We start from the raw sequence: 19,853 nt of genomic DNA, 5'->3' as shown, positions 1-19,853 counted from the left end.
ATAAAATTATATATATTTAAATATACTTTAAGCTCGAAAAGCTCACGAGCTTATCGAGCATAACATTTTTAGGCTCGAATTCGATTCGTTGGCATATTCGAATAGTTCGAGATTGACTCGAGCTCGATTTGACCGAGCTCGAGCCGATCATTTTAACGAGCTGCTCGTGAACTATTCATGAGCAGCTCGATTCGTTGACACCCCTAAGCTTGAACTCCTCCGCTTCATAATCTGAACAATTCATCATCTGCCACTGCCAATTTCAAACACCTGTCCAGATATCTTGGTCCAGGAGATCATAATGCAAGATTGTGTTCCTGCATAGTAGGACAAGACATTTAGCAAAGAAGTTCACGTTGGGTGTATTAGTAGTATATGCAGCTCCCTCTCTCTTTTGGTTCACACACATTAAAACAGGCAACCAAATTTAAGAGTGACTTCTTCTCGAGGACACTTGGGTATTAAACACAAAAGCACATGGTAGTGGCAATCAGTGGTTTTTATGTTAACAAGTGGATTTTGTTTGGAAGATGTCTTGACTATTCTGTTCAATAAAGAGAAGCCTCCAAGCATCAAAAGTTGTTTTCAGCCACTAAAATTAACCTCGGAGGACTAATTCAGGCTTGACTGGATCATATCAAAAACCACAGATGTAGCACAATTGATGCAGCTTTACTATTGGGACTAGAAGTCTAAACATACTAATGCGGAAATGTAGATAATAAAAGAGCAGACGTCTGGTTCTGATAATGTAATGTGAGGATTTGAAGGAATCCAAGAATACCTTATACCTGGAACTGGGATGGTCCTTAAACCCACGACTTATAGAGATGAAAACAACATCCTGACTGCCAACTGCTTGTAAGACAAGTAAGAACTACAGCTTATCATTCTTTGTTCCTTATGCCTTCTTTAAAGAACTAATAATGTGATAGAATTTTCTGCGAGTGAGTTAGATCATATATATCACCATCACGCTAATGCAACTGATCTATTATTGGTTGTGCACTTATGTCATCTGGTAATCAGATATGTCGTGACTTATTATGCGAATTCTTGGCACAACATAACAACTGAAGAACCTTATCAGTTTGGTGTAACATGCAATTAATCCTTCCAACAAAGTCTCAAAGAGTTAACAAAGTACAAATCAATCTCATATACAAATCAGAAATAGTGAAATTTACTTGTGGTTGAGTCCAAGTGTATCATCCATTCTTCCTCAGGCATTATAATTCACAAAACACCATCCCTGATGGACAGCAGTAATTTGCTTATAGTGTCACTTTAAACTAAATCGTACAAGCAGTTAAAAACAATATGTATAGTCCGCCTTGTGGCTTATAGATCAAAGTAATATGTAACTAACACAAATTTTCATAAATTATAAAGTCATCGGCAAGTCAGCGAAAGAATCGAATACTAATAATTGCAATTTCATGATAAGAAAAAAAATCAAAATTAACCACCAGAGAAAGAAGAGAAAAGAAATCACAGCATTTTTAAGCACGCTTATGATGTATGTCAGAAATACATGTAAGCAAAACCAGAACTTTCAGAATTATCCTAAAACATTCAAAATGTTCAGTTGCCCAGAGTTAAGTGCTGTTTTGTCCAAAAGATAAGATTGGTAGTATTTCTGCACAAAGAAGGATCTTTCATATTTCAGAAAAATCATTGATAATTTTCAGCAGAAAATTGCAGGAAACACTTAAGGAAGTGATTAGCAAGTGCTAATACATTTCATATTATACATGTACGAATTTAAAATCTTGCATTGCAGCTTCATGAGCATTTCTACCAAAAGGAGAGGGGAAAAAAAAGGTAGCTCAGCACGTCCAAAATAGTACATGATGAGATCGTCCACATACCTTTCCAGGCTGTGTCCCCAGATGCTTGATCACAGGACGCATGTGCTACCAGCAAAAAATCATAAACATTGTGTTTTATAGAATCTTGATGTCTTTCTAGGTTTAGCACAGTTCTCTCTACAGCTCCCCGATAAGGCCATTCAAAGGATCTGATGTAAACTATTTTACACCATACCTGCAGTAATTCCAGCTTCTTAACTGCCAGATGCAGGGAAAAAAAATTACAAGTGTAACTCCGTGTACTTTACATCAGATGAATCTTTCTTTCTGACAGCCGACAAAAGGAGCATAGGAAGCCTAATCATTGGGTGAGTTTGTGCAAGTTAGGGATTTGGAATCTGATATACTAAACGAACCAATGGCCTTGTCAATTAGGCAATTTATCTCAAAGTTCTGCATACCAGTAGTAATGCCATCCTCCTCTTCATGTCAAGCATCTATCAAACCCATCTGACAAGTCTGTGTCCGGGTCTAGCTCTTGCAAAAGCGTCCAACTTCCACACGTCATCTAGTTTCCATCTCGCAATATGGCTATCAGATCTGAATATAAATCAGAACTAGAGCAAATTTGCATCTCTTCATCTGTAGAAACCAGCCCCTGATGTTCCTGATTTCTTGATGACTCAATTAAAGGAACAGACCTCAACAGATCAGAACTTGGGCTAATTTCCATTTCTTCATCTCCGTGAACCTGCTTTTGATTTTCTTGACTTGTTGATGACTCAGCCAATGGAACGAATCTCGAGCCCTTAGAAGCTAGGCCCCTTTTCATCAAAGTACTGAATAGCAACTTGGACTCTTCAGTTCGACCTGACTCACATAAGCCACTCAGAACCATCTCATGCACAGCAAAATCGGCAATAACTCCTTTCTCCTCCATAAGTTTTAAAAATGAGAAGGCTTCACCTACTTTTCCTTGTTTACAATATGCATCAATCAAAGTATTGAACGTGCCACGGTCAATTTCAAATCCTTTATGGTTCATTTGAGTGACTAGTTCTTGTACCACCTCAATTTTTCCAACCTTACAGAAACCACAAACCAAAATCCTGTATGTGTCAGCATTTGAACCAATACCCCTCTTATCCATAATACAGAAGAACGAAAATGCTCGTTGTACATTATCCAATCTACAATAGCCTGCTATAATCAAATTACATGTGTACACATCCATCTTGAATCCCTTATCAAGCATCTCAAAAACCATCCTTTCAGAATCTTTAACTCTACCGGAACTTGAAAATCCATCAACTAAAAATTTGTAAGTCTCAACACTGAATTCCACGCCTTCTCTTCTCATTAACTCCAACGTCTTATCCAATTCGTCAAAATTCCACCTCTTGGCACAAGCATCCACCAATGTATTACACGTAATTATATTAGGCCTTATTCCATAACCGACCATTTTCTCAACTAATTCTCTAGCCCTTCTAATCTCACCACTCTTACACAGGCCATCAACAACAACTGTCAACGAAAACACCGAAATCTCAATTCCAGACTCTACTATTCGATAAAAAAACTCGATTCCCAACTCCAACTGATCACATCTCGTTATTTCGATCAAAAGTATAGTGCAAGTTCTCTCATTTATCTCAACACCATTATTTCTCATATAATCAAATGTCTGCGTAGCCTTATTGAACTCTTGGTTATCAGAGTAAACTTTAATCATCAGATTGAAAACTTTAGCACGAATAAAAGGCTTATAACAGTTATTCTGAAAGAATGAAGCAATAGCAGAAAATGGGCACCTGCCATTCTCATGAAGAATCAAGAATGCCCTCAAAAGATCCTCAGCATCCTCAAACTTTCTTGATTTGACAAGCCTGCAAAGAAGGGTCAAATGGGTCTCAATACTGAGCTGAAAAGAAAGTAAAGCTTGGTTTTTCACAAGGCAATTGAAGAAATCAAGGCATTTGGGAATTTGTATACGAGGGTCAGAGAGAATGAGGTGGACAAAGTTGGAGGTAAGCTTGGAGAGGAGATTGGTGGTGGTTGCTGGGATGGGTTGAAAAGTTGAGGTGATCAGAATTGCGGAAATAATGGTGTCTGCAATTTTGGCTTTGGGGTTTTGAGAAGGGTTTGGGAGTTGGCATTTTTTAACAGTTCTGAGGTTCTGGAGGAGTTTTTGGAGTGACATCCTCCTCCGTCCTCCCCAGTATTCCTGGTTGGATTTTGTAGGAGGAGGTGAATGAATTTGGTGGGCCTCAATTGCCATTTTCATTTTTTTCAACTGTGCAATGGATGGGCTTGTTTGCTTATATCCGTGACTTGTTAGGAAGCAGAGCCCACTTTACATTCAAATGATAACCCAAAGAGAAATTCATGTTCAGATGACAAAATACTTGACTTGGTCAGATCTCATATGATCCCACGGTTCCTTTGGATTCATTATATTTAATCATATAAATTTTATTAAGTACCCAGACTCATGTACGGATGTGATAGTAATGAAGGATTTGTGAGAATTTGATTGATGGACTTTACTGCGTCTTTTGTAGATGATGATCCTTTTGTTTTTGTGTGGTGTTGTGGTTGGGGAGGGGGAGTAATTATTAAAATGTCTTGAATCAGATCTTCGACCTTCGCTGAGCTGGGATTTTGGGCCTAATTTTTGGGTCCAATCCGTTTTGATTATTTGGTTGTATATATATACCTTATATCCATTCTATACAAAATATCTGATATATTCTTAACCCTAATAAAATCTGATTTTTCCCAAATTTGTTCTTGCTTGTTCTTGTTTGTTCTTCCGTTCCGCTGTATCTGTTTTAACAAACTGGTATCAGAGTTCTAGGTTCGTCCTAGGGCTCAGATCACGCAACAACATGTCTGCTTTGAATATCAAGATCGACAAGTTCACCGGGAGAAATAGTTTCAGTCTATGGCAGATCAAGATGCGGGCTCTGTTAAAGCAACAGGGTTTATGGAGTCCGCTAACGAAGAAGAAATCGGATTCCGTTGATGCAGAGTCAATGAGTTTGGAGGAAAAGGCTCACTCGACAATCATGCTATGCCTGGCAGATGATGTCATCACTGAGGTCGCCGGTGAAGAAACTGCTGGGGGTTTGTGAGTTAAACTTGAGAGTCTCTATATGACGAAATCTTTAACCAACAAGTTGCTCCTAAAGTAACGTCTGTTCGGTCTGCGTATGCAGAAAGGTACTCCTCTTCGAGAACATTTAGATCAATTAAATACGATTTTTCTTGAGTTGCGTAATATTGATGTTAAATTGAGGATGAGGATGCCGCGTTGATTCTGTTAGTGTCTCTACTGTTATCGTATGAGAATTTTGTTCAGTCTTTTATTGGCGGTAAAAATACAGTGACTTTAGAAGAAGTAAGATCAGCGCTGCATAGTAGAGAGTTGCGCCATAAGGCGGCTGGTAATGTTACAGATAATCAGGCTGCTAGGCTAGTTGTCAGCAGTGGTAAAGGAAAATTAGGAAAAAAGAAGTTCGGAAACAAGAAGCAGTTCTTTAAAGGTCCCAAGCTGGATGATGTCTGTAACTACTGCAAGGAAAATGGTCATTGGAAATCTGATTGTCCCAAGAAGAAGAAAAAGCAGGAAAAACAACACACTTCAGCTTCAGTTGCAGAAAAGGAAGCGGAAAATTCAGAAGAAGACCTGGCCCTAATTGCAAACGAACCAACACATCACTCTAATGTGTGGGTTCTTGATTCTGGGGCGTCCTATCACATGTGTCCAAATAGGGAATGGTTTACAACATATGAGCAGATAGATGGCGAAAATGTCGTGATGGCTAATAGCACTGTCTGCAAGGCTATTGGGATCGGTTCGATTAAGATCAGGACACATGTTGGGAAAATTGCCACACTGAACGAAGTCAGACACGTTCCCAAAATGACAAAGAATCTGATATCACTTAGTACTCTTGACAGTAAGGGTTTCAGGTTCAACAGAGGAAGTGGAGAGTTGTGCATCAGTAAAGGTTCATTAGTGGTTCTCAAAGGAGTTAAGCATGGCACCCTGTACATCTTATAGGGTTCTACGCTAACAGGTTCTGCCGCCGCTGCTGTTACATCTTCTGAAGATCGCAGGTCTGATATGACCAAGCTGTGGCACATTAGGCTTGGTCATATGAGCGAAAGGGGGATGCAGATTTTGTCTAAACGTGATCTTCTAGAAGGCCACAAGGTCACCGATCTTGGATTCTGTGAACATTGTACTTTCGGTAAACTACATCGCAGAAAGTTTGGGAAGGCAATTCACAGGACAAAAGGCACACTTGATTACATCCATTCTGACTGTTGGGATCCTTCACGAGTTGAGTCTTTGGGAGGCTGTTGGTATTTTTTATCCATGATTGATGATTATTCAAGGATGACTTGGGTAATCGTTATGAAGGAAAAATGTGAAACTTTCAAGAACTTCAAACAATGGAAGGCCTTAATGGAGAATTAAACTGGAAAGAAGATCAAAAGGCTGTGAACTGATAATGGTCTGGAATTCTATTCAAAGGAATTTGATGAGTTCTGCAAACATGAAGGAATTGTTCGACATCGCACAGTTCGACACACACCACAACAAAACGGTGTAGCAGAACGCATGAATCAGACACTTCTAGAGAGAGCACGGTGTATGCTCTTCAATGCTGGATTGCCAATGAGGTTCTGGGCAAAAGTAATGAGCACAGCCTACTTCTTGATCAATCGTGCACCTCATACAGGTATAGACTACAAGATACCTTACGAAGTGTGGTCTGGTATGTCCCCTACTTACTCAAATTTGAAGGCTTTTGATTGTACTGGATATTATCATGTCAGTGAGGGCAAACTAGAATCAAAGGCTAAAAAGGGAGTGTTTCTGGGATATGGAGAAGGGCTTATAGGGTATAGAATCTGGTCACCCTCAGAAAAGAAAGTTATACTTAGCAGAAGTGTAATTTTTGATAAAAACTCTATACTTAACCCTCTTGTGAAGACCTTTATTGAAGAAAGTGCAGGTGTTGATAAACAGGTGGAGTTACAAATCATTCAAAATGGTTTTGAATCACAACAGCAATTTGATGATCATTAACAGCTATCCTTTGAAACTGAACCTCCTGCAAAAGTAGTCTCCAAAACCTGCATTAGCAGAAAGGTTGGCACCTATATCCCATACTACGTCAGAAACTCAGTAGCACGATATTGCTTATGATCGTGCAAGGAGAGTGGGAGTACGACCTCCCAGCAGGTATTGGGATTTTGTAGGTTATGCATTTCAGGTTGCTGAGGAAGTGGATTCCCCTGAGCCCTCTACCTATAGAGAAGCTATTTCAGGCAGTGAGTCAGCTCAATGGCTTGCTGCAATGGGTGATGAAATGGAGTCGTTACACAAGAACGGCACTTGGGAATTGGTCAAACGGCCAGCAGAGAGAAAGGTTGTGACTTGCAAATGGGTCTTTAAAAGGAAGGAAGGAATTTTTCCAGCTGAGGGCATCAAGTATAAAGCACGTGCTATTGCAAGAGAGTTCCCTCAAAGAGAAGGAGTAGACTACAATGAGATTTTCTCACCAGTGGTTAGACACACTTCTATCAGGGTGCTACTAGCAATGGTTGCACATCAGGACTTAGAACTTGAGCAGCTAGACATGAAGACAGCTTTCCTTCATGGAGAGTTAGATGAAGAAATTTATATGACTCAACCAAATGGATTCCTTGTTCCGAAAAAAGAAAATTATGTATGCAAGTTGAAGAAATCATTGTATGGATTAAAGCAGTTTTCAAGGCAGTGGTACAAAAGATTTGATGGCTACATGATTGAGCTCGGCTACAACAGAAGTCAGTATGATTGCTGCGTATATCACAACAAAGTTGAAGATGGTTCGATGATCTACTTGATTCTGTATGTAGATGATATGCTCATAGCTGATATACAGAAGTTGAAAAATCTTCTCAGTGCAGAGTTTGAGATGAAAGATTTGGGTGCAGTACAGAAAATTCTGGGAATGGAGATTTTCAGGGATAGAAGTCTGAAGAAACTTTTCTTATCACAGAAGAGCTATATTGAAAAGGTACTATCCAGATTTGACATGTCTACAGCAAAGTTCTTGAATACTCTGAGTGCACGAATGCTCAACTATTAGTTACACTCGCACCACAATCAGAAGTCGAGATAGAGTATATGGCTAAGGTTCCCTATTCTAGTGCAATGGGCAGTTTGATGTATGTCATGGTCTGCACTAGACCTGATCTGGCACATGCAGTCAGTGTTGTTAGCAGATTTATGGCTAATCCTAGGAAGGAACATTGGCTGGCTGACGGGATTTTTATATCAATGCAAATTTAAATTTGATTTTTATACCCGTTAGCTGCAAGTATACAGGCCAAAATTGTAATGTAGGGTATGTATCGGGTCTATCCCACGAGAAGCAATTTAAACAATTATTAAGCACTTATTTTCTCTATTATTTAGACTATTGAATGAATTTGAGCAGAGAAATCATTTTACAAATGTCTACAAATCTGTTCTGCAATTCTAATTTAATAAATGCTAATTGCTAATGGTGAAATTTCACTCAAGAAAGAATCTAGGGATGTAGATTCCACTTATGGCATAAACAACACCAATGAATGGATTTATCTCTTGTTATTATTCTTGTTTAACCAGAGATTCATTTCCAAAATTACCAAATCTCATTCTCATGATGAAATGGCCTAGAGTAGTTTAGTTTTCCCTATTTTCATGGTGAAATACTAATACTCCTCTGTTTTCTTTCATGAAATGCTAAGAAATCAACTTAAGTGTATCTTTATTTTTATGAACATACAACTCAAGCTCTACTCATGTGTTTCCATTGTTACTATCAATTCTCATTGAACAATAACAACTATAAACATGCTATTGGTGATCAATCAATAACAAGTAATCACAGCTACACAAGTAGACAAGTTAATATAAGATATAACAAGTGTAAATCACATTCAATTCATATTATTTAGCCATAAGTTTCATCTACTCCCTAGATAAAGAAAATTAGCTACTCATGAATGATTTAACAATCAAACTCACAAGTTTATTAATGCAAAATATCATAAAGTACAAGTACAAGAAAGATAAAAGAAAGCTTAGCCAATTGATGGTGAAACCCTCCAATTTCTGCTATGTTCTTGTACAAGATGATTAGAAGTGAAAACTCCAAATGCTTCTTCAAGAACTCCTAACTAGAGAGAAACTAGTTACAAGAACGAAAACTAACTACGTAAGGTCTTCTCTGCTTCTTCCCTGTGTTTCTGCATAAAAGATGGTAGAAAGTCTATTCCTCTCACTTCATAATTTCCTGCACTCAGATTTTGTAAAAAGAAGTCAAAGATATGATATTTTCTTTTGTCTACAACTCATTTGGTCTTCTCTTTTGTTGCAGAAGCATGTGCCACCAATTTCTGTCCCTCAAAATAGCTGAAAAAGTTGTGAGAAAGGTAGAGAAAAACGGCTATGCCACTTGATGAAGAGAGAGACAGATCCAGATCCGAGATTCGGACCGAGGGGTGAAAATGGATCCGAACTCGGATCTTCAGGATCCAAGGACTTCCTATGATGGATCCGAGGTCGGATTGTTTGATCTCGAATACACTCCTCCAGAAGTACAAACGATGGCTCGAATCTCTCTTTGATCTCACGGATCCGAGCTCGGATCCGTGCCATTGAATTTTCAGTTTTTCATTTCTTTCCTTTTTTTTATTTTTGCTCCTAGTTTCACTTGTACTTTATCCTCAGGTCAATTCTTACAATTCCTTCATCTTGTGCATGAATTTCATATATCCATATCCTTCATATTTTCACAAAATTAACACATTAATCCACTTATTTATCAAGTTTTGAGCAATTAAATAATATTTAATCAATTATCATCAAAAGAGTTCAAATATGATTTTAATTTCCTCAAAACATACCACAAGTTCATACCAAATTTGTACAAAATATGCGTTAAATATTCACTTATCACTGGCCGTGAAACGAATTTTTCGGTACTTGAGGGGTACATCTGATGTTGGTCTCATCTATGGAGGTGATACAGAGTGTTTGGTCACAGGCTATTCAGATTCTGATTATGCTGGAGATGTTGATAGTAGGAGGTCGATGACTAGTTATGTTTTCACTCTTGGGCATTCTGTAGTTAGTTGGAAAGCAACTCTACAACCTACAGTGACTCTGTCCACTACTGAGGCAGAGTATATGGCACTGACGGAGGCTGCTAAAGAGGAATTTGGTTAAAGGGGCTGGTTGGAGATCTTGGCCTACATCAGGATTAGACTAATATATATTGTGATAGTCTCAGTACAATATGTCTCGCCAAGGATCAAGTTCATCATGAGAGGACTAAACACATTGATGTCCGATATCACTTCTTGAGATCTGAGACAAGGATCAAGGTGAAGAAAATTGGCACTGCTGACAATCCTACAGACATGTTCACCAAGCCGGTTCCTCATAGTAAGTTCAAACATTGTTTGGACTTGCTAAATGTCCTAAGTTTCTGATACCCCTTATGGGCATCCTGATGGTACTTAGAGACAATTCTGATGGTAAAAGAAGACTCTGAGTACGTTTGGCACTTCATTAGTGCGTCTGTTACATCTATTTTTGAGAAGATTAAAGTCAAGGTGGAGATTTGTTGAAATGTCTTGAATCAGATCTTCGACCTCCACTGAGCTGTTCGGGGTTTTGGGCCTAATTTTTGGGTCCAATCCGTTTTGGTTATTTGGTTGTATATATATATCTTATATCCATTCTGTACAAAATATCTGATACATTCTGAACCCTAATAAAATCTTATTTCCCCCAAATTTGTTCTTGCTTGTTCTTCCTTTCCGTTGCATCTGTTTTAACAGTAATTTTAGAAAGCTCTCTTGAGGTTTCTAACAATTTCATTCGCTTCTCCTAAGGTTTGTAAAATAACACTAACCTCCCCTATAGTGTCGTATTAGGGAAAAATTAGTCATATACCCTGACATATTACGTCCTATTGGAAATTAACATTTGGCAATTAAGTAATTAGGGCACCAATTAACTGTTAGTAATTAATTAATGAAAATAACTGTTGGAGATTTTTTTAAATGATGAACAGTAACTTGCAATTACAAAATGGTGTTAATTGATGTACTAAATATTTGTTCACTCCCAAAAATTGATACACCAAAAGTAATTTATCTGGACTTTTTGTACTCTAAAAAATGTTCATAGTTGCCTTGCAATTACACTTGCAATATTTGTTCTTGATGCTAAAGAATGTGGGAGAATTTTACGATTTCCTCCTTGATTTGGTTACCAAAACTTTAATTTCATGGGAGGTTAGTGTAATTTTACAAATCTCAAAAGAGTTTAGTGAAATTGTTAGAAATCTCATGGGAGGTTTCTAAAATTATTCCTCCCCCTTTTTTCATATATAATGGATCTTTTATTCCACATTTTTTTAGTATAAGTGGAAGGTTTTGAACTCGAAATCTCTCAGTTATACTCTCTCTCTCTCTCTCCGTACCGTCCAACTCATCTTTTTTCCCACTTTTTATCCCACCTTTTATTACGTTGCCAAGTTTTTTTTTTTGTAATATTCCATTTAAATTTTTTCAAAGTTAAAAAACAAAAAACGACAATAAGAAAAAAGTACAGCGCAAATTGCTATATTTTGTTTTTTCAGTGAATTATATACTCTTTTTTTTTTGTAAACCTAGGACTAGTTATGGGAACCTTTTTCTTAATAAAAGTTTGAGTTAAAATGGAATTCTTATGAATGAGACATGGCAGCACAATAGAAGATCGGAGAGGCATGGTATAAAAGTGGGAAAGAATATTAGGGTCCTTTTTTGCAGTATTCTACTCTCCTCGAGCCTTAGGGTTAAATAATGGGGAGAAAAGGCTTGTAAGATGGTGACTGGTGAGTGGGCATGGAGGTTCAAGTTGTTTGGTCCTAGCTTCTTTTGTGCCCCACAAAAAGGCTTTTTTCCTGTGATGCATATTATGAACAACGTTACAAATGTGTCAATTTGTACTTCTGCTTTCCTTCACGCCAAATGTTTAAGAAGATGCTTTATACAAAGCTAATTCCCCCATTTGGAAAACACTCTAGACATGTTTTGTAGTATATTTTTTAACGCGCTTTGTAGCGAATTTGCACATTTGGAAAAACACGTCTCTAAATAAGGTCTTATTTAGCAAGCAAGTTTTTGATCAAATTTGTCTGCTATAAGTTTTTTAACAACTTTATCTACAGTAATTTCAAAAAAACTTCTCAAAAATTTTAAACTATACACTTCGAAATATTAAAAAATTTACATACTTCAAAAATTTGTAATATCTTTTTTAACTCGCTTTGTAGCGAATTTGCACATTTGGAAAAACACGTCTCTAAACATGTTTTAATCTGTATCTTTGCAATGGTGAACTTCTAATACATACTTTTGAACTTCGTTCTGTGATTGTACTCTTCATCAGAATTTGAACCATGCAATGCATTTTTTTTAAAACAAAAAAATTCCTGGAAGAGAATTGGTAATGTGCACTAATTTTTTTTTTGGACTAAGAGAAAACAAAATAGCTAGTTTTGGAGCAACATAGTGACTTACAAATTAGACTCTAAATTTTTCCCTTTGAAGCGCTTCATTTTTTTTTATTTTTTTTGGGGGAAATTATTCATGCTTCATCTTTCTGAAACATCAGCTTAATTTTTATTGGTTCACTAATCAAATCTCCAAATGAATAGATGCCTCAAGCTTTTATCTCTTTAAAAACAAAATAGGTTAATTACCATCTTCACCCCAAAATAGAAACTAAATCGGTTTTTGTTGCTATTTGTCTACTATATATATCTTCAAGAATCCTCCTCGGTCAGGAGCCACCGAAATGCAGTCAGCTTCTGTACAACACAGTTTTGCAACTAATGGAGCATGACATGGATGCACCATTTTTAGCAAATACACAAATACAATAGATATACAATATATGCAACATGATATCAGCTGGCTTAACCCCTTAATTAGGACAAATTTGAACACCATTCATGTCCTTAGAGCTCTTAATCTGTAGCTGAATCTTATGTTGGAAATAGTAGCCAAACAAGGAGTGGTGTTGGACTTCAGTTAATCTTGGGAGTTGGATCGAACCAATATAATGTGGTTAGACATAATGACGGTGATGACAAACTGACTAATTAAAGATGGCCCTTGTATGGATGGAGGGTAATCGTTTTGCCATTCTTTTGGCTGGAGTCAAAACAACTTTGTGATAAGTGGTGGAGAAGATGCTCTTTGTCCAAAATCACATTCATCTTCTCTTCTTTTCTCTCTAATTTTCACCAGACCCCTGCTAGATTTTATCTTGTTTGTACCATTAGATTTCTTGACTATGACTCAAATGGTCATTCACTTGCCATTTATACGCACATTGCATGGCATCTAGGACCACTGAGAATAGCAGGACCAGTTGTAGTACTACTACTATTAGCTTTCATTTCAAAGTTGTCGATGAGATCATATAGCTTTACCTTTTTTTTTTTTTTTGTTTCACATATGAAATTAATTATTTTCTCAAGTAAAATAGATTCTTGATTGGCTATAATTTCTCAGGCGAATGGTCATCTTTCAGAGAGAACCCCCTTTCATTCATCAGGATGCAGACCAGTAACGTGGCTACCCCTTGGTTTCTTAGCCTTTAAATCCCATCTGAGCTCTGCGATGTTATTCCTCTTGCCCGTCTTCTTTAACAATGCGACAATGGCCTATCTACTACTTTCCTTTCACCTTGGACTTGAACAGATTTGTTGACTGCTCTTTGGACGTGATAGTCAGCAGAATGAATTGATGGAAATGATACTGAATACCAGAACTTGAACTCTTTCTTGGCATCTCTTAATAACTTCGGTAATATCATCTCAAGATCAACAGGGTGATAGAAAATGCATAATGTCTTTAGGGCAAGCAGAAACAGGATGATTAACTTCTGTTTCCAGTTACATGTAACAAATGATAGCTTTGTTTTAAACTAGGGATGGTAACAAAAAGCATATCAGTGATTGGTCGCCATGCCTAAATAAAGATAAGAACCAATATTACTGGATCCAATGTTCATGCTAAAACTATTCGATTGTCTTCCAAATAGAGCAAGTGTTCCTACATTTATAAGTGGAGTAGGTTGTTCTAAGTTAAGGAGTGATATCAAGTCAAGGAACGATTTGAAAGAATATTAATCAATAATTTTCAAATATTATGAGAAGATTTATAGATAAATAAAGTAGTCATATATATATGTATGTATGTATGTAAATGTATAGATTTTTTTGGCAGAATGTAATGTACGATTTACAATGTATTTTCGCTTTTGTTGCTTTTGGACAGTTTATGGCGCTTTCACCTTTTAAAAAGAAATCATCACATTTTCAAAACAATCGAAATGAATCTTGACCCCTCTGTGTGTGTGTGTGTGTGTGTTTTTTTAAAAAAAAAAAATTCCTTGTTTAGTGTAGGAGAAGAATATTCCCGATTGGAGTAAAAGAATTAGTTTGGTCAAATAAGAAATTGGTCCTTCAGTATGTTATTCCTTCTTGTTGAAACCCTTCTTCAGTTTCTTTCTTGATGTGGTTTCCAATTCTTACATTCTCATGAAAGGACCAAATCATCAAGTTGAAATGAATCAAATTGATCCCTACGCACTCCTAATGGAATGAAATTGATCACATGAAAACACTGAAAATAATCGAATCCCAGAAACGTAATTTGCAAATTTCACATGGGGTAAATACTTGGAACAGTTGTCAAGAAATTTTATATATGCATCTCGAATGATTATTTTGTTTTGTAAGCCCATTTTAAACAAGTTTAAATTAAACAACCTTAAATCCTGAAACTTGGAACTGTGATAGAATAGTAATTCTTTAATAAATTGAAATTATTCTATACACTAATGTTGCACTATAGTTGATTTTCTATTTGTTAACCCTCCCATCCCTTCTCGTACCCTTTTCATCCCTAATTGCAATTCAAACTCTGAATTTAGCAATGACAAAAAACTTTTAGGACTTCCTCTTAACCACTGAATCATCCCTTCTCGTACCCTTTTCATCCCTAATTGCAATTCAAACTCTGAATTTAGCCATGACAAAAAACTTTTAGGACTTCCTCCTAACCACTGAATTGACCCATGTTTACCGGAGTCGAATGATGAGAGTCACATTCCATGCAATGAAGAAGAAAGAAAGACACTAAAGTGATACAATTTACAGAAATCCAAGAACTAAAGATCCTCATTTTCTGCTTAAAAAGTACAAATACTTGTTTTTTCAGCATTGAAGTAGTTCCCCTTCAGCAAATACTAACACCAAAAATGACTAACAAGGTTTTGGTGAAGCAGAGAACAAGATACAAACCTACTTCAGTTTCTGTTAAATTTCCCCAGTCTTCTCAACAACTGATAACCATCGATAACGAATGCTAGGTTTTTGGTTCATGAATGGAAATGCTCCAACTTACCCAGATATCGTTCTAAAAACCTGTCAAGCTCATAATGTGTCATAAGACGATCTTTACAATGATTGCATCATCCGTTTCACTTAACGATCAAATCATTTCCAAGGATCTTTATATCTGAAGTGCATGCCAATTTGTTCCCCCGTAACGAAAATATTTGTCCCATAAAATGTAGGTTATGACAGATGAAGAAAATATATGCCAATACTAGTACTGGGAAACGGAATAAAATACTAGCAAGCAAACTATTAGTCCCAGGAATTAGCCTGAAAATCTCTGGATTAGTACATCAAGATTGTTTGGATGCTTCACAGGTGAAACCCATATTGTAAAGCGTGGGCTATTACTTTCTGCTGTTCTCTTTTCCGCTACACAACGGAAGTTCCTCCATAGCCAACTACGACTAAAGTGAGATTTGTACGATTGGTGAAGGAAATTTTCATGTCATTAGTGATCAGTTGGAGTGGCAATGAAACAGGTCGTAGGTTGAAAATCTCTATCCTTGTTTGAAAGTGGGGGAAAAATGGCATAGGCGATCAACACTCTTTGGAGTTGTGCACTAACTTCCACTGTCATTCATTCAGAACAAATAGTGGAAGCAAGTTGGACAAATGCAAAGTTGATCAAATACCATTATTATGCCAAAAACAGAAATCACGCAAGCTATTTACATTCAAATGAATCTGTTTTAACAATATATTCATGAGGAAGGATACATATCATAATCGAAGTATTCTATTTCCAGGGAGACAAAAAAAAAAAAGGGTTGGCAGTATTTACATGACGTACCACCTAATGCATTCATACATATAATCACGAGTCAGCGTATAGATAAAAGAGATGTATATCATAATCCAAGTATTCTAGTCTTACAAAATTGCACTCCAAGGATTTTCCAACTTTATTACCAGAATCTATAGGTTTCCAGCTGAAATGCAATTCATCATGAAAGAAGGCTAGTAATACAGTCATCTGTTCTGCAAATGTTGTTTTACTTTCGATATGTAATGCCAAGAGTTGGAAACAAAAGTGATGTAGTTAAAAAAAGAAAAAAAAAAAGTCACCTTTATTCATCTTTTCCAAGTTTTACCCAGCTTAGAATCTGGAGGCAGTTTAACCAAATAACATCAAGCAGAAACACAAAATAATGAATTGGAAATTTTTGAAGGTACCTTGAGATGGCATACATGTAAAGCACCATACCTTATCTGGAAACGTAAAAAAGTTGCTCAATCATGGTAAGTAGCTAGGGAGGTTAAGTTTTCAACACTACACGTTTATGTGGAATTCAATAAAGATTCAAGAGGATAATACTGCTCGAATAAGAACAAAACAAGGGCAATAAATTCGTAATTGACATTATAATGTCATGGAAGAGCTGGTTTTATTTACTATTCCGATGGTTGTCAACACTGAACACAAGGAGAATCAAACAACACCCACGGGAATAGTAATTTTGTGCAAGTCAATAATGTCAGGAATCTTAAACAAGAATGCTTCACAAGTCACTACAATTCGAATTATTTTAGGAGGAAAAGTTGAGTGTAACGAGATTTTGTTGTTTACCAACAATCATCACCGACAAGTCGGAAATGTCACTAGCCAACTAGAGCATTGTTGAAATTTTGGAACCAGACAAAGTGAAAATACGACTGATCAAGAATTATTTTTGCAAAATCAGATACATAGAAACAAATTACAATTACAATAAACTTTTGGGGAGAACTGAAACTCAGAAAATGATTAACTCCATGTTTGCAATCGGACTCCATCTAAAATGAATTTGGCCCCCAAATACAAAATTAAGAAACAAGAGTTTGGTGCAAAGGCAATTAAAGATAAGTGTAACTCAAAGAATGCACGAGAGAAGACAGCTACTTAGTGTGACGCACCTACTTGAACACATTGTTGTAGGCTGCTATAATGGTTAATTGATCACAGGAAACAGAAACTTTACAGTCCCCCTACTTCTTGCTAATACTCCATTAAACATAAGCATGGTATGTACGCTTTGACATTGGACTATCCTCAGCTATAAAGAAGAAGCTTAAAGACTTAAAATGATTTTAAAAAAATTATTCCATGACTACATTCATCATCATAGTATTATTAGCTTAAATCAGATTTAAAACGTAGTAGACTTTATTGCTTCATGCAAGGACATATGCTCATTTAGACACTAAGTACAATGAGTCAGTGGTTTGATAGTGTTAGAACCACTCAAATCTTCATATAGTTGATGGAATTGTCTGAATCATCATTATCAAGACTCAAGGGTGGCGATCAATCGAAAGGGAAGACATTATTGGGAAGATTTCGGGTACTAGTACTAACAGTGTGTATTATTCAAGAGGGTGGTGAGGAGGAAGGGTTGCACTGAATATTTTTCAGAAGAGAGTACCATTTTAAGAGTGGCCAAGTTGCAAGATGTCACTAGGACTTGGTCCACCTACATGAATTGATGTTAAAGAAACCCAACCCATGCAGTCCCAGTGACAATATTATGACATAGTCCTTCCAAGTCCCACCACGATTTGCACATTGAACAGTTTGAAGATCAGTTACAATTTTCAAAGAGTATATTGGACAAAATCCACTTGCAAAATCTCCATTAAATAACTGAAGCTGAACTGTTTGAGCTCTGAAATAGACCTCCAAACTTAGAAACTCAAAACTTTTTTTTGCTATTTAAGTCCTGTGAGAAGAACACACATATATAGAAAAAGCAGCTTTCTTCTCCAAGGCCAGTTTTGGTGTACTAATAGCAATTGCATATTCAGAAAACCCTTAGAAGCTAGGAAGATTGCAAAAGTGTTAACTGGCAACAGGACAATGAGTTCAAGTGAGAGTCTATGCCAAACATGCCAAAAAAGGAAAAGAAAATTAAAAAAGAAACTTAAAATTAAGAAATTTCGTACCTTGTACAATAAATCAGCTTCTTCAACAAGACCACTCTCTCACCATCTCTCCCCATCTCAAAGAAGCATAGTACACTTATGTTCAACTACTCCTTTCCATTATCACTTTTACTGTTCCACATTGTCTGCACGGAAAAAGAATAATCACAGATCTATGCTACATTCATCAACTGATAGACCATCTAGATCTTTCACTAGTCCTTTATCAACAACTGCAAAAGAGAACAGCAAAGAGGATAAATCAGAATTCCAGAATCTGTTCATTAATTTGTAATAAGACGATACTATTCAACCGAGAAATAGCAAAAGCCGACTTTGGGAAAAATTTATACTCCAATTAAAGAAGTGGTAGGACACCTTATTCATCCAATGCAAACTGGGATCTGTAATATTGGTGACCATGATTTTTCCTGATGTTTATGTAGTCGTTTATTGCCGATGCAGCATCATCAAGATTCTCACCTCCAAAAAGCTTTAGCAGTAAGATTATACATAGACTAATACACTTAATTAAAAACACAGCTTACCACCTGGGCTTTGCATGTGAATCTTGATGATGCTACACCCGCAAACAACAACTGTCAATCGATCCATCCATGCATAGCTAAATCATCTAAATAGTTTAAGCCCTATTAGGACCTCGGCCCTAACACAACCCCCCCCCCCCCCCGCCCCCCCAAAAAAAAAAAAAATCGGCCCCAAAAAAAAAAACCCCTGAAATCAATTTGTTCAGCAGACATAGAGGAGAGTATGTCAATGTGTAGAGGAAATGTAGTGAAGAAGTAGGAAAGTCATCAATAGTCCACGAGTATGAGCTGATGTGGCCAGTTGGTAGTGGACGTGATGGTACCAAATAGTAACAAGAATCCACTGTCTGAAACTCATTTTCCTACCACTGCAGCAGAAGACTAAGAAGATCGGGAACAAGACAAAACCCTATTTTCCCCCTCTAAATAAAAAAAAGTTTTGTTGCAGATCGTGGTAAGTTTTAGTAAATCCCAGAAGAAAAACAAACACAGAATCAACATCAGCAGGAGCTGCCGTTTTTAGTTCAGACCACTGATTGGATTTTCCAGACAGATTCTATCCATAAACCAACTGGATAGCTAAGCTCAACAGCCTATCCAAAAAGCAAAAAGCCAAAAAAGAAGGAAGAAAGGTTGTTATTAAACTAACTCTAGTAGATTTGGAAAAGACTGAAATCTTGCTTTTCTAGACCAAGTTTTAAGACAAGAAGGAAGTAAGAAAGCTGTTGAAAAATCATCAATAAGTAGAATAAAACAGCAAAAGTTAACAAGAAGAAAATTTTGAGCAAAAACAATGATCTAGCAATCTTTCCGGCCATCCGTCCAACTTTCTGTTCCGCAAGTTTGCCTATCTGTGCGTGTCTGTTGAGGGATGGCTTTCCCTCTTGTGCGCGTGTGCTGCGTGGGAGAGAAATATACAGACAGCGTATGAAGTAGAAGGAACGAAAAAGGGGGGAATTTTGGGCAGGGCGGGGAGGATGTGTTGCGGGCGGAGTTAGAGACCTCATGTCAATGGCGACGGGTACTTTAGTTGAAGGGAGGGAGAGAGATATATATAGTACACAGATGGCATA

At 37.0% G+C, this 19,853-nt stretch overlaps 1 protein-coding gene and 1 long non-coding RNA gene across 2 annotated transcripts; both read right to left on the bottom strand.

Annotated features, from left to right (window-relative positions):
• Positions 1-84: 84 nt before the first annotated feature.
• LOC113773211 (pentatricopeptide repeat-containing protein At2g28050) lies at positions 85-4,092 on the bottom strand. Its single transcript, XM_027317808.1, has 2 exons — positions 1,872-4,092; positions 85-317 (listed from the first exon to the last, which is right to left on the bottom strand). The coding sequence occupies exon 1, from the start codon at positions 4,090-4,092 to the stop codon at positions 2,380-2,382; it is 1,713 nt and encodes a 570-aa protein (XP_027173609.1). The 3' UTR covers positions 85-317; positions 1,872-2,379.
• A 10,998-nt stretch (positions 4,093-15,090) lies between these two features.
• On the bottom strand, positions 15,091-18,890 carry LOC113761733. The gene is made up of 2 exons (XR_003467153.1): positions 18,611-18,890; positions 15,091-18,465 (listed from the first exon to the last, which is right to left on the bottom strand). It is a non-coding gene; the product is annotated as an uncharacterized LOC113761733 (long non-coding RNA).
• Positions 18,891-19,853: the final 963 nt, after the last annotated feature.

This window comes from Coffea eugenioides, chromosome 1 (assembly GCF_003713205.1).
Source record: "Coffea eugenioides isolate CCC68of chromosome 1, Ceug_1.0, whole genome shotgun sequence".
Lineage (NCBI taxonomy): Eukaryota > Viridiplantae > Streptophyta > Magnoliopsida > Gentianales > Rubiaceae > Coffea > Coffea eugenioides.
The sequence above is the reverse complement of the archived record's forward strand: the minus strand, read 5'-3'. Positions and strand labels throughout refer to the sequence as shown.